Genomic DNA, 13,543 nt, shown 5'->3' on the forward strand with positions numbered 1-13,543 from the left:
GTGTTGTGATTGATCTAGATTAACTACATATTTGCTGTTTCCGATCTAACATTTTGGGAATATGTTTAATCCTACAAAAACTGATTAACTTTTAATGCAAATGTTGGGGCAAAAAAAAAAGAAGGGCACTCTTTGTGAAGTAATTTTTAGTTGCATTAATTAAAAAAAAAAAACAATTTGTATAACTTGTAAATTCTTGGCATATCCTTGGAAATTTAAGCCATCGCTTACTTGATTGCCTTTCGCATGAATTTGATGTCCATAATTCTGGTTTACACCAGTAAAGAAGTTGGTTTTTTCCTTCGAAGAAATTTTTGAAGAATCGGTACTCACTTTCTCTTATTTGATTCAGCTTTGTGTGCGGTGATGGTTATCCTTTATTCTAATCCGAGACCATCTCTGATTGATTGACGTCTTTACGATTTCAGTTGCTGCCTCCAGGACACCTGAATCCCCTAGTCCCAATGGTTTGTCATACGCCACACCCTATGGGCCTGTCAACCAGCCTCAGATGTACAATAATCGATTGCAGCAAAGTGAGTACTAGTGAAATCATGAAATGTAATAGCGAATCAGCGTCGTATTTGCGAATGGGAAGATTGATTGATAATTAATTGCATCATAAGAAAAAGGGGTTATCAGGATATGAAGGAATGTTTTTGCTTTTTACAGATTTCAAAATGATTGGTATCACTTATATATTTTTTAATAAGTGCCAAGGAATTTCGACAAATTAATTTCCCTATCATTTGAACATTTGCCCGATAAGCAGATATCGATCGTAGTTAATTCAGGCAAGAATTTATTTGAAACACACACCAGTCTTAGAAATTTTTTTGGTGAATGTTGGTAGTCGACTATTTTTTGATTAAGACTAGGTTTCTTCCTTGTTGTGTACGAAGATGCTAAACTTGAAATTTCAAACTTATTTCTCATCATATAAGACAAGTGTTTGTGTTTTTTTTTAGTTTAAATACAGAGCTGCTAGCTGCTAGCTTTCTTCTAGGAAGCTGATACTTAAATCGAAGCAGTGGGAACCTTCCCTGCGATCGGCGGGTAAATCAAATACTGCTGGATATAAAGACTCCGTATTAAAAATATCCTGTCCCTTGTGGGTCTAGGAATGTTGACTTCGGGGATTACCAATATATTAACAACAATTTAAAGAGCAAAAAATTGGTATGTATTGTTATAAGAAGCAGACCGGGAAGTTCAGAACTAAGGGCCGTTTTCATTAATTACATATCCAAAAGCGTTATACGAAGTCTTATTTTACCAGAACAACCAAAATCAATTTTTTAAAAAAAAGGTATTTTATGAATATTAATAATTTAGGCCTTTTTCAGTCGGAGGGGAAAAAAAAACATTTTTGGAGATGTCTGTCTTAATTCTCACCTATCAATACTAGAATTGTCATTCTCTGTCTCTGAACTCAGAAATGAAATGGATGAAATTGAATACGAAAACGATCACACAAAAGCGAGGAGGATAACTGAACTAATATTAATGTATATCGAATTCTGGACCCCTCATTGTGTATGTGTAAACAAAAACTGAAAACAGAACGATTTTAGTTAATGAACTTTATCTTATCACTATCGATTTGTATTGAATTCTGGATTCTGTTTTGCAGGAAGAAGGTGGCACCCCCCCCCCCCCTCATTTAAAAAAAACGAACCATGTTTTGAAAGTATGCTAGAAAGTGTAGGGGAGGTTTAAAATATTTGGTGCACAAAAGAGTGAAGTCATAGAGTTCAATAGAAAGTGTTAGGGTTCTAAAATGAACCACATTTTTGGAAATTATGGCAATCTCTGTGACGCACAGTTGGTTCTCTTTACAAATATTGATCATCAGGCCAGAAAAAAATGGCTGTTCTACTTTCATAGACTCGTGAATTGGAGGCCTAATAAGTGGATCTAAGAGAGACTAGATTTAAATATTTAGCATTTTGGGCCATTGAAGAAAGAAGAAATATTTCTTTCCTCAGATTTCAGGTTTTGCTCACAATGCCCATGGAAAAAGGTTATCCCCAATTTTAAAGTAGCCATCCCTGATCATATTTCGAAAAGCAGCATTTTTATGTCGAAATATCTATTTGTATTTTTTTTATCATTTTATCAGCAAAAAATGAAGAAAAAATCTAATTTAAATAAGGTAATTAGACTTACGTTATATTTCAGGACCACCACTATGGATGAGTAATAATATCACTTTTGCACAAAGAATCCACATTCTTTGAGACGAAGCATTCGTCCACGCTTCACGCACATAAAATTAACACAAATAACACTTAACATTAAAGGCATCTTAAATTTTAGTTTACAGTGTTTTCAGTAGGAGGTCTCGGTATCAACACAGCGTCGCTGCTGTCGGATTCCAAAATCCAAGATGGAAGGAGTTTGTGACACTTTTCAAAAGTGTGAAGGCAATCATTTATGCGCAGTTTTATAATTGGAAGTGACGCCTCTTCGTTTTTGTATAAATATTGATAAAAAAAAAATACTTATTCAATTCTTCCGACCACAATGAGATAAAAAAAAATTCTTCCAAGTCTCTTGTCCTACTTGCGTGTAGAAGAAAAATCTGCGTATCTTTCCTTGTTTTTTTCTAAAGGCTACTAGCTCATTTCTTTGTTTATAGGAGAGGAGAATAGAGGATGTTGGAAGAAACAGGGGAAGGGGGAAAAAAAGACAGCAAGCACTTTTAGAAGGTGTTTTTTTTTCCCCCTCTCTTCTCTTCCTGTGCGACATAACTTCCCTGTTTGTAATTCAAGGACAATTGCCTCGAACTTAACCTTGTAAATATTGTTACTGAAGTGAAAAAAGATGTTTGTTGTAATTGCATAGATCCTATTTCTTTTTCTGCTACTAATTCTGTCTTCGTGATCGAGTAAATTTGAGATTGATAAAGAAACTAGATTACTTTTACAGAGAAATGACCCCACCCATAAGTGTTTTAATATATTTCTAGCCGAAGTCCGGGAGTGATAATTTCCCTATGAAGAACTGATTCCTGGGTTTTTGTTTAGCTAGTTCAGTCTAAATTTTTCTACTGCGGAATCTCAACTGGAGGCATTCGATGTAATAGGGTATAATACTTCATCTATTATTTGTACCTACAAAATAGCTCAATTTCGCTGTGTTACATTAATACGGTTGAAATCTAACACAGCGCGACATGGTGAAACAGAAATTTAATTCGGAAGCGGGGAGGGGGCTTAGAATCGAGGCTATGAAAAGTTTAGAAATCGACTACCCATCATGTGTTATCAGGGTGATTTATTTCATTAAAAATGGCGCAAAAATAAAAGTAATAAACTACATCGAAAGTATTACATTTATTTTTGGAAATATGTTTTGGTATAATATAAAATAGGAATATTTCAGGTTAATAAAATTATTCTCATTCGAATTATCATTACAAAAAGAGAATATTTGCTAATTTTCTATTTTAAATATATTTAAATTTTGTATTAATGTAGCATTTATTAAAAGGTAGAATATTGTTTTCTGTGAATAAGAGTAATTGTAAAGTTGAGCAATATCCCATCTTTATTCTAGAAAACTTTTTATGCTGCTGTTCGATAATTAAAACATTTTCCATAACCAGATATCAAAAAAAGAAAGAAAGAAAATCTCGTTTTTGAAGCTGCTTATTACAAAATATGTAGCGCATGCAAGAGCGACTTCATTATTGTTTTGAGTTACGCAGGTGAGAGGAAAACTCGGGATGGGGACGGGGGTTAAGGTTGCTGCGTGTTGGGATAATTTTGGATTGCGATTGGTTCGCGGATGATATGATGTCATCACTGTCTGAGTAGAAAATGTGTGCGTTTTTGGCGCTTTTTCGCTCTTGGCGGTCTTTATGTGAAACTTCATGTATTAAAATTTTGCAGTTAATTTTCGTGGTGTGCAATGATTTTTTTTTCTCTCGGAATTGAAACAAATGATCATGGTTATAAAAAAATTGTCAATTATTTGTTTTTTAGGTATTTATTAAAGGTAGATAATACAGTGGGGCGCTTAATTGTTATTTAATTATTATTTTGTACTGAAATATTAAAACTGATTTGAAAAGAATTCGAAAAATTTTCTGAAAAGCCTGAATATAAATGCCGCTGATGGTTAGCTTATTTGCATTAGTTAAGAATGTGATTTATGAAGTTATAGTGGTTGGTTAATTATTTTTAATGCTGCATCGATGGACTAATCAATGAAATCTTAATTAAGTGATCTGTTTTTTTTTGTTTTTTTTACCCAGAGACGACGTTTGAGATTTTAAATTTATTTTTAAAGCTTCTTTTATTGCGTGTATATATATATATTATTTTTGAAAAAAGAATTGCTTAAGAAGATTTGAATGGAGTTTGGCGTTGGTTGTTGGCGTGCAACCCTTAAACGACAGCGGGAGTGTGTCTTTGCTTTGGCTTTGACCTTCAGTGTTGGAGGAAAGTCATTGTGTCGTTGAACCACTAACTCAGTGGCATTGAAATCCAGTTTTGTATGGCATTTCCTGTATCACTTGCTCGGCGGCCATTGCATGGATTGCCTTGAAGTTACGTAGAGGGGGAGGGAAAGGCTTAAACGCCGCTCTAGGGGTTTTCGTTTGGTTGCTCTCGTTGACGAAATCTTCCTCAAATCTCAATTGGAGCATGAGCTTTATTTCAATTCAAATGTTTTTGTTTTCCTACCATAACAGTACCATCTAAAAGTAAAAGAGAAGAAATTTTTAAGGAAGATATTGTTAAAACAGACTGGAAAAAAAAATCATGCTGTCCTCATTCTGATATAAAGAATATTTTGCTATGCAGAGACTAATTGTAAAAATTACCTAGAAGTAACCAAATAAAACCTGTTATAAATTAATATACTATAGATGCTACTTGCATCTTTAGAGAATAAACGAGTAATTATCTAAACTATGATAACTTGTAATTATTATTTTCATTGTAATAGATTAGCTGTTGTTATTTTCAATAAATATAATGTCTATAAAATAGATTTCCAAAAATTAATGAGATTTTGAATCAGTTATATTTGTCATTATACAGCTGTCTACGTAAAAAAATTTAGAGATTAAAATTATGCGAAAAAATTCAATACTTATTTTTTATATATTATGTGTAACAGTTGCACACTACTGGTTTTAGAAACGTGTTTGCTATTTTTTAGGCATTTTATTGTTTTATGAAATGAGTAATTTTTAAAATGTTAATTAAAATCATTCTTTTTTGTAATATAATACTACTACTGATATGAATTAAATATTTTAATTGTAGATAAAAGCATCGAATCCTAGAAACCATTCCTGCCTTTTAAACAGCTGATATGGATATACATGATTCATATTAAAATTTCATATCATTTATCTCTCTAATTAGATTTTCCAACTTGTTCAAAAATAAAATGTTTAGCTTATTTTTCACTCAGTTTTATTATTAATTTTAAATAAACTATCCTCTAGACATTGGTGTAAGAAAAGGCTGTTTTGCTAGGACTGTATTTCTCATTTTATAGATCTATTCAACTATTCAATTCAAATTGTATTTCTTCAAACCTCACTTTTACTAAACGCTGGAACTTATTCCTTAGTAAAGAATTTCATGTTAAACCCCGTGTCTGCACCGGTAAAAATGTAGCTGTTTTTAAGTAAGAGAAGTAATTTTATATTCTGGTGCAAGATTTTTTTTAAAAATAATAATAGAAAACGGTACAACCGCAGTTTTAAATCTGTCTTACTGAATAGCTTTACTCCAGATTCTTTTAATTGTTCTGTTTTGAACATCATCATAATATAGAAACATTGGCATGTTCACTAGTGAAACATTGGCATTATTATGTTCACTAGTGAATGGCATAAGCTCGATTTTCATTAAAATTTGAAAGATTTTTTTTCTCAGTTTCTGAAACGTATGGACAAAAACAGGGATAAAAAGAAAGTTCAAGTAGAAAGGTGCTGGGGGAGGGGCCTTCTGCTGTAGGCATCCATCCGGTTTTACACGCACACGTCCCTCGTCCTGCCCTCATCACCAATCAGTTTTCTTTAAAGTGTTGTTATTTCCTGTTTCTACCTCAACTCACTGCATAACTCTAAAATTCCAGTTTCTTTTTTGTTGATGTTTGTTACGATTTTTTTAAGTAGATGTGCGTATTTTTTGTAAACAAGCAAAGATAAATATTTCCAAAAGTGCTAGTAAAGGAGAAGCAAGATTAAAAAAAATCATTTTTATTAATTCGATTCGTAAGAAATAAATGCCTGTTTTTCATTAATAGTCATCCCCTTCTCATCTGCGCTTTAAAAATAAGTTTCAGTGAAAGAAGTTTATTGCAGATTTTTGTTTCATGAGAATTTTATGCACGCATTTTTCAAAACTTTTGAATTTAGGAAGCAGATTACATTGTTCGTCATATTAATATTTGATATTCATTGATCATTTATGTGCATATTTTGATTTCTAACCAATTTCGCTCTTTACTTTAATTATAATAATACCCCATTTTGAAACCACACGCGATATTTTGAGATAGAACCGCAGTGATAATATGATGTGTAATTTTCGGAGATTATTATTAGGAAGCCGCTTCTTGTTCCGAGAATCTCAGAACAATGAATATCCTATTTAAATGAAAGTCCACGAAGAACCATTTACATTTTTAGACAATGCATCAGAACAACCAAAGAACCTTGAACTATGACTTGTTTGTTCCAAATGTATCATTTGCTTGATTCAACCAGTGGATAAGGAGGCTGATGCTGATCCGAAGAAAATGTTTCGTCGACATTTTCAAGAATTGAAAATTTTCTTTGTTTAAACACATTAAGAAGTAGTTTCATATAAGTGGATATTTTAAACTTGAATATTACCTTCAAAGTGTATCTAAGAGCACTTTTTCGAATTAAAACCGCTCTTCGTGGGAGCATATGGGGGGGGGGGAGTAGTTGCGAGATGATCTGCATCAAAAAACGGGAACTTTTGGCTTTGTCCCAAAAAGCAAGACACGGATGGCGTCCGAAAGAGGAAGTGGGGTCATGCGTAGAACTTTTGTGCCGCTTGACCGCAGTCCTTTCACCTATTTCTATACAAAAATTCTTTTACAACTTTTTGAAAGCTTGGCCCGTATGAAAAATCAAAGTAATATTAACTTTAAAAATGAAATGCTGTAAGTATGAGATAAAACATTGTTAAAATAATTGATTGTAACATCCAGTCTTGAATCAACCTGATGCATCAGTTAATCGATTACCTGACAGTTTTTCATACCAAATTTTATTTGTTACTTCTCTGAGCGTTGTAACATAGCAAAATTATTTCTTCAGTTTTCCTTAAATCTGTATGATAAATTGGAAGTTTTTAAAGTAAAAGGTATAGTACAAAATGGCACTCTATGCCGACTCCTATTTGTAAAAGCTAATAATGAATTATGTAATTTTAACTTTAAAAAGTCATCAGGCCGCGCTTATGTTCTTTCTTTTTTTTTTTTTTTTCTTGCTAAGCGTATATTGTTTCTAAAAGGGAATCTCCCTGTACAGCAACAATCCCCTTCTACAACTCCTCACTTACAAAGTAATATCATTGAAGAATGATTCATTTTTGGAACGAACGAAAGAAAGCAAATTTCCTCGGGATGTAACATTGACATAATAGGTTGCTAGCTTTTATTATGTGAGTGCTGCTCGAAGGTAAACCAGTTCCGACCTTCAACCCCTTGAATACGCGCTCGAATTTCATTTGTATTCAAATAGTGATATTTCCTGGATTATTGGAATTCGCCATTGGAAAAGGACCATCCACTGTGCTGTTTACAATTATATTCCACTCTTATAGCATTTTATTTAATTTTTCATGAATTTTTGTCTTTTTCTGGCACTAGTTAGAATTAACTAACCAAAATTTTTTGGTATTATTATAAATAAGAAGTAATATGTTTATTATGTAAGATAATACCTTGAAATTTTGCAATGATACAGGCTCACTCTCTTTTATCTAAAAACCAATAACATCTTTTAATTAAGTAAAGTTTTGATAAATGTTATCATTTTAATGAGTTTAATATGAACTCAACGATGCATCGCATTTCTCTTTTCGTCTGTTTTATCGTAATCTCCTTTTAAGTGTTATTTTTTGTATCTTGCCAATGATGACCGTCTTTTTTAAATAAATCATTTTTGATCGGTGTTACACCGAATTAATTTTTCCATTACAATGAACTTTTTTTTTTTTTTTCCTTTTTATAATTTTTGCACTTCAATTTCAAATTGCTCATTTTGAATTTTATGAATTCTGTTTGGGGCAGTTCTTTTTTTATCATGGTTATGTGACTTTCGTAAAAATAAGATAAGGTATACAAATTTTTAAAATTATTTTTGAAAAAAAAGCAGTGAAATAATTTCCATACTTCAAAAGTTTAGTGTGCATAACATAATTTTTTAAAATCTTTTATAAAAGTTTTCTTACGTTTTAGGCTATTTCTTATTCGGAATTCACTTGAATAAGAAAGTAAATCACTATTTCGTTTGTTATCATATCTCTGTTCATTATTCTATTATTATTTTATAGTTTCGTCGCCGCGAGCGAACTTTTCCGCTTCTACCTCTTCGACTCCCGATTCTGCGAACCGAAAATTATCTAGTCAATCTTGATTGCATTCAGTCATTGGCGTGTTGTTCTCCATTTATCAGCCAATCAGGAGTCGTCTAGCTGACGTTAGCGGTCCACCTGTACGCAACCGCTAACAAAAACAAGAGCGCATGGCTCGTCCGGTGTCAATATACTTTCAAGGTTACCGTTAGTCATAGGAGCGTGTTCAGCTGCGCCATCTATTTCTTACATCTGGAATTACACAGTTAGTCTGAATCGGATTTTGATTGCGGATAAAAAGTATTCTATTGGTTATAAGCAGCAACATATTGTAATGATTTATAATATAAATGTAACATGCAGTTTTTTAACGATCTAATTTAAATTAGATATCACGAAAGAGTATAACCTTATTTAAAAAAATTCATGACATAATTTGTACAACCATTTTAATTAGTCAGCCGGACTATAAAAAATAAGAATTGTCTACTGTTGAAATATGATTATTAAAGTATATTAACTCATGCAGTATTGCAATTTTTCCTCGACTTGAGTGACAAAGACATATTGTATATTATCACATATTGTATATTTCATTATATAATATCTTTGTTTATTTTAAATGGAGAAAAATTACTAGTGTACTTTATATACAGTTTTAAACAAATAGTCATTTAGATATTAAATCATATGTAATAAACATTTTAAAATATGTTGAATCTTTTTCTAGTATTCTAATACTTTTGTATCGCTCAGGCCAGAATGAAATTAAAAAAATCAATGCGAAAATATAAACTTGAATAACCTTATAAAAGATGGTAAGAACATTTCAAACGATTCACGGATTTTGTGAAGCTATTATAATTATTTTATTAATTCGAAATTTTATATTATTTAATAATGTGTGGTGATATCGTTCCATTTTGACCAATCTAAACTTTACTTAAATTTGTTTAAATTATGGTTTTGTAAACTGTGCAGCTTTGAAAAATTAAATGATTCTAAATTTAATTCGATTTTTCATTAGAAAGTAACAAGAGAACCAGTTTAAGTAATTTTTTTATCAACCATCTTAAATGTATGATATTGATTTTCTTCAAAACTGATCTAGTGATTAAATCCCATCATCAGAATAGTTTTTATTATTTCTTATTGGCCTATTTGGGTTTTTTTTATTTTTCTATAAAATGAACAAGAAACTTAAAAGGTGTGAAGTTATTAGTAATGGAGCATCCCCTCCCCCTCTTGTTAGCGAATTTCGGAAGATTAAGAAGTTCGTATTTAAATATTTGGCCGATAGATGGCAGCACTACTTCGTATGATAAGCCTTGCATGAGAAATATGAGTTTTTAAGTATTTCGGAGTTCTTTTAAAAAAAAAGAAAAACATTGTAAATTAACCTAATCAAACTTTTATATAAACGTAAATATTATTTAATAGTGTGTGATGATATTTTTCCATTTCGCCCAATCAAAACTTTCCTTAATTTATTTAAATTATGGTTTTGTAAACTGTGGAGCCTCGATAAATTCAACGATTCAGAATTTAATCTGATTTTTCACGGGAACGTAACAAGAGCACCATCTTATGCAAATTTGTTGTAAACATTTTATCAACTATCTTAAATGTATGATATTGATTTTCCTCAAAACTCATCTAGTTACTATATCACATCAGAATTGTTTTTATTATTTCTTGTTGATTTATTTGGATTTTTTTTTATTTTTTGTCAAATGAACAATAAGAACCTTAAAGGTGTGAAGTTTTCAGCAAAAGAATGGTCCCCCCCCTCCCCGTCTTGTTAGCGGGCTCCAAACATCGGAAGATTAAGAAATTCCTATTTAAATATTTGCACGATAGGTGGCAGCACTATGTCGTATAATAAGCCTTTATGGAAAATGTGAGTTCTTAAGTATTTGAGAGTTTCTTTTTCTTTTCTTTGTTTAAAAAGATTATGGATTAATGTAATCAAAATTTTACATAAACGTGAATAATTTAATTAAAACATTTAGATTAATCCAGAAATTCTTATTTCTGTGAATTTTTTTTGGGGGGAGGGGGATATTGATAAACCGAAAACAAAGAAATGAAACCAGTGTGGTAGACTTTCTATCGGTATGCAATGTAAACACAATATGTTCTATAAGTGACCAGATGGTCCCCGAATTTAGAGTAGGGGGGGAGTGTTATTCCTTTGTCCGGTTTTTAGTATTAATTTTCATTTGGCTTCTCATAGTTCACACTTCTGTTGCGAATGTTGATCTTAATTTCGTTAATTTTTTATTACATAATTGAAACAACAGAATTATCAGCTTTAATATTTTTCATAATTTTTTATAATTCTTACACTATAATCACAGACACCACGTAGTGATGTAACGTCTGACTTGGAGGGGGGAAGTGTTGTACTTTTGACCTGCAGTTATTACGAGATTCACTCTGAAATTTTTGAGATACGCGCAGACGATAAGTAGCAGAGAAAAAATTAACGGTTAGATTTCAAAATATTAATTATTTTCGCCTTGTAGAGGGATTTTTTTACTGTCCAATTGCAAGTAATTTAGTGTAGAATAAATTTTAGACAGAAGGAAAAATGGAGTTGATACAAGAACATTATATCGTGGGATTAAATCAAGACGAATACGTTCAACGTCTACATTTAGCATATAGAAATGACGGTCCATCTCATGCTACTTTATTCTGATGGTAGTAGCAACTCTTTTCAGGATGAAGAATACACATAAAGGCCATTATCAGTAGTAATTCCGGATAATGTGACTGTCATACGGAAAATGTTAATCGATGATAATTGCTGCGCCTACCCAACTGATACAGAAGGAACTTAACATTTGATCCACAGCCATACATAAAATTATTCATGAAGAATTGCATATGGTTAAAAAGGTTGGGCTCCCCTTAACTTAAATTCAGCGCCAAAAAGAGGAGCTTGTAGGAATCAGTAAAAAAATCCTTAAGTTACTTCCAGATGGTAACCACCGCATTATTTCTAAAATCGTAACTGGTGATGAAGCGTACATTCGATTTTTTTTTTTTTTTTTTTGACGTTCTAGCACGTCAGGAAGGTAAAGTATGGGACTTTGAAGATTATTCTATCACCCACATTGGGGAAAAGACAACGTGCCATGGAAAAAGGGATGTATGCAGTTTTTTTTCCAGAAACACAGGACTGGTCAAAGACATAAAGCTGGAAGGACAGGAGACAGTTACGGCTAACTGGTACACCACTAATTGTCTTCCCGAAATTCTTCAAGAAGTGAATCTTAGAGGACTCAAGCTCCACCAGGCGTCTTTTCATTCAGCGCGATTGACAGTTGAGTTTCTTGAACAAAAACACATCAAAGTGATAAAACATCCGTTTTTTTTTGTTGTTTTTTTTTTTGTTTTTTTTTACACATAAAAGCAAGCACAACCATCCCATTTGTATACATAACAACAAGTTATTTACAAGAATTCATAGTTTTTTTTAAACGTTCGTTTCTTATAAAGTATATGCATTATGCTAAAATTTAATGAATGAGAAAAAAAAATTTACTGAACTCTATAATTTAAAAAAAAAAAAAAGTAATTAGCATTGATTTTTGAACTCATTTTTTCATAACTTTTTTTTTTAATGCAGCAGTGTATTTTAAGTTCCTTCCTATGGCTTTTTTTTCCAGGATTCTCTGTTATAATCTTTGATATAACTTTCGGTTTTTCTTTACTTCATTGAATCTTAGGGAAAGGCCTCACATTTTCAGAAGATGTCACTGAAGAGGTCAATGGTATATTTAGACTGACAAGAGTTTGGGTCAAACTTGAATGAACTTAAACCTAAAATGGCTACATCATGTATGAGATATGGATGAATCATCGACCTGACAGTTATAGATGAAGGCAGAAACTCATCATTAATAAAAATATTCGTATTAAAGGGAACAAAACTTCCTTGATATTATTTGAAGTCAAATTTAGTAATTAATTTAGCCACACCATTCATGGTTCCAGATTTACGTCTATTACTTGATGTTAACATTCATTTGTTTTTTGTCTGGTTGTAATAAGTTTTGAATGGGCCAAATGCATCCATAATTGCTATGAGGAGGAAAAGTAATTATAATCACTTTTATTTATTTATTTATTTTGTAATTTCAATAACGGGAATCGTTACTTGAGTTTCGTGGTTAGGAAGGCGCTGGTTATTCAAAACATGGTCGAATATGATTGATAAAATGCTTAGTTAATTAAAGAAGAGTACTTCTGTGAAGTAATCGGAAAATCTAAAAACCGAAAAGTTATATTTGTGAGAAAAGAACTGTAGACAAAACGTAGTTTAAAAATCGAGTTAATGTATTGAGCGATATCATATACCAAATTATCGATTCAAGTAAGCTAATAATCAAAAACCGTAATCTTCCAGGAGATTTCTTTTTTCATTTATCTTTCTTTCTTCCAGTCCGCAAAAGAGACAATTTTCTTGGGGCTCCCAAAATATATTTATCTTTCAGCCGTTGCAATTTCTTTTTTGTTTGTTTGTTTTAAATAAAGATTCGAATGGAAGTCTCTTGCAATAGGCCACAAAACTCAGGAACAAATAGAGATGGTAGACACAAATGATCATCTTTCACGTAATCTGTAAAAATAATCTTGATTAAAGTATCCCTAGCTTTCTGTAATTAAGAAACGTTGCATTTCAAAGGAACATGTGTATTTCAAAGGAACATTCAAAGGTGATCAAAGGTATAACATGATGAGCTTTCGCATTTAAATCTCCATCGCTCATAGGTTTGGAATAGAAAAATCAGCGTTTGCTCAAAATAAGGTTTTTAGTCTGTCTATAGTATCATTTTTTAAGTGTATCCAAAAATGCTAGGAAGCATAATGTCGTATTTGTGATACGTACTGTTTAATAGTGAAATCGAATGAATATTTTTATTTATCAAAATATCTATTTTTTTTCATTTAAA

The 13,543-nt window shown here is 31.7% G+C and overlaps 1 protein-coding gene across 4 annotated transcripts in view; it reads left to right on the top strand.

Moving 5' to 3' along the window:
• Positions 1-13,543, top strand: part of LOC129958987 (ecdysone-induced protein 74EF-like) — a 285,199-nt gene that overhangs the window by 260,550 nt on the left and 11,106 nt on the right. For 3 of the 4 annotated variants that reach the window (XM_056071752.1, XM_056071753.1, XM_056071755.1), the window contains one exon: positions 429-536. The exons of the other annotated variant lie outside the window; for it this stretch is intronic. In XM_056071752.1, coding sequence (XP_055927727.1) covers positions 429-536 — 108 coding nt within the window. The remainder of the gene's footprint in view (positions 1-428; positions 537-13,543) is intronic. 4 annotated transcript variants of the gene reach the window in all.

The sequence above is a fragment of the Argiope bruennichi genome, chromosome X1 (assembly GCF_947563725.1).
Source record: "Argiope bruennichi chromosome X1, qqArgBrue1.1, whole genome shotgun sequence".
NCBI classification, from domain to species: domain Eukaryota; kingdom Metazoa; phylum Arthropoda; class Arachnida; order Araneae; family Araneidae; genus Argiope; species Argiope bruennichi.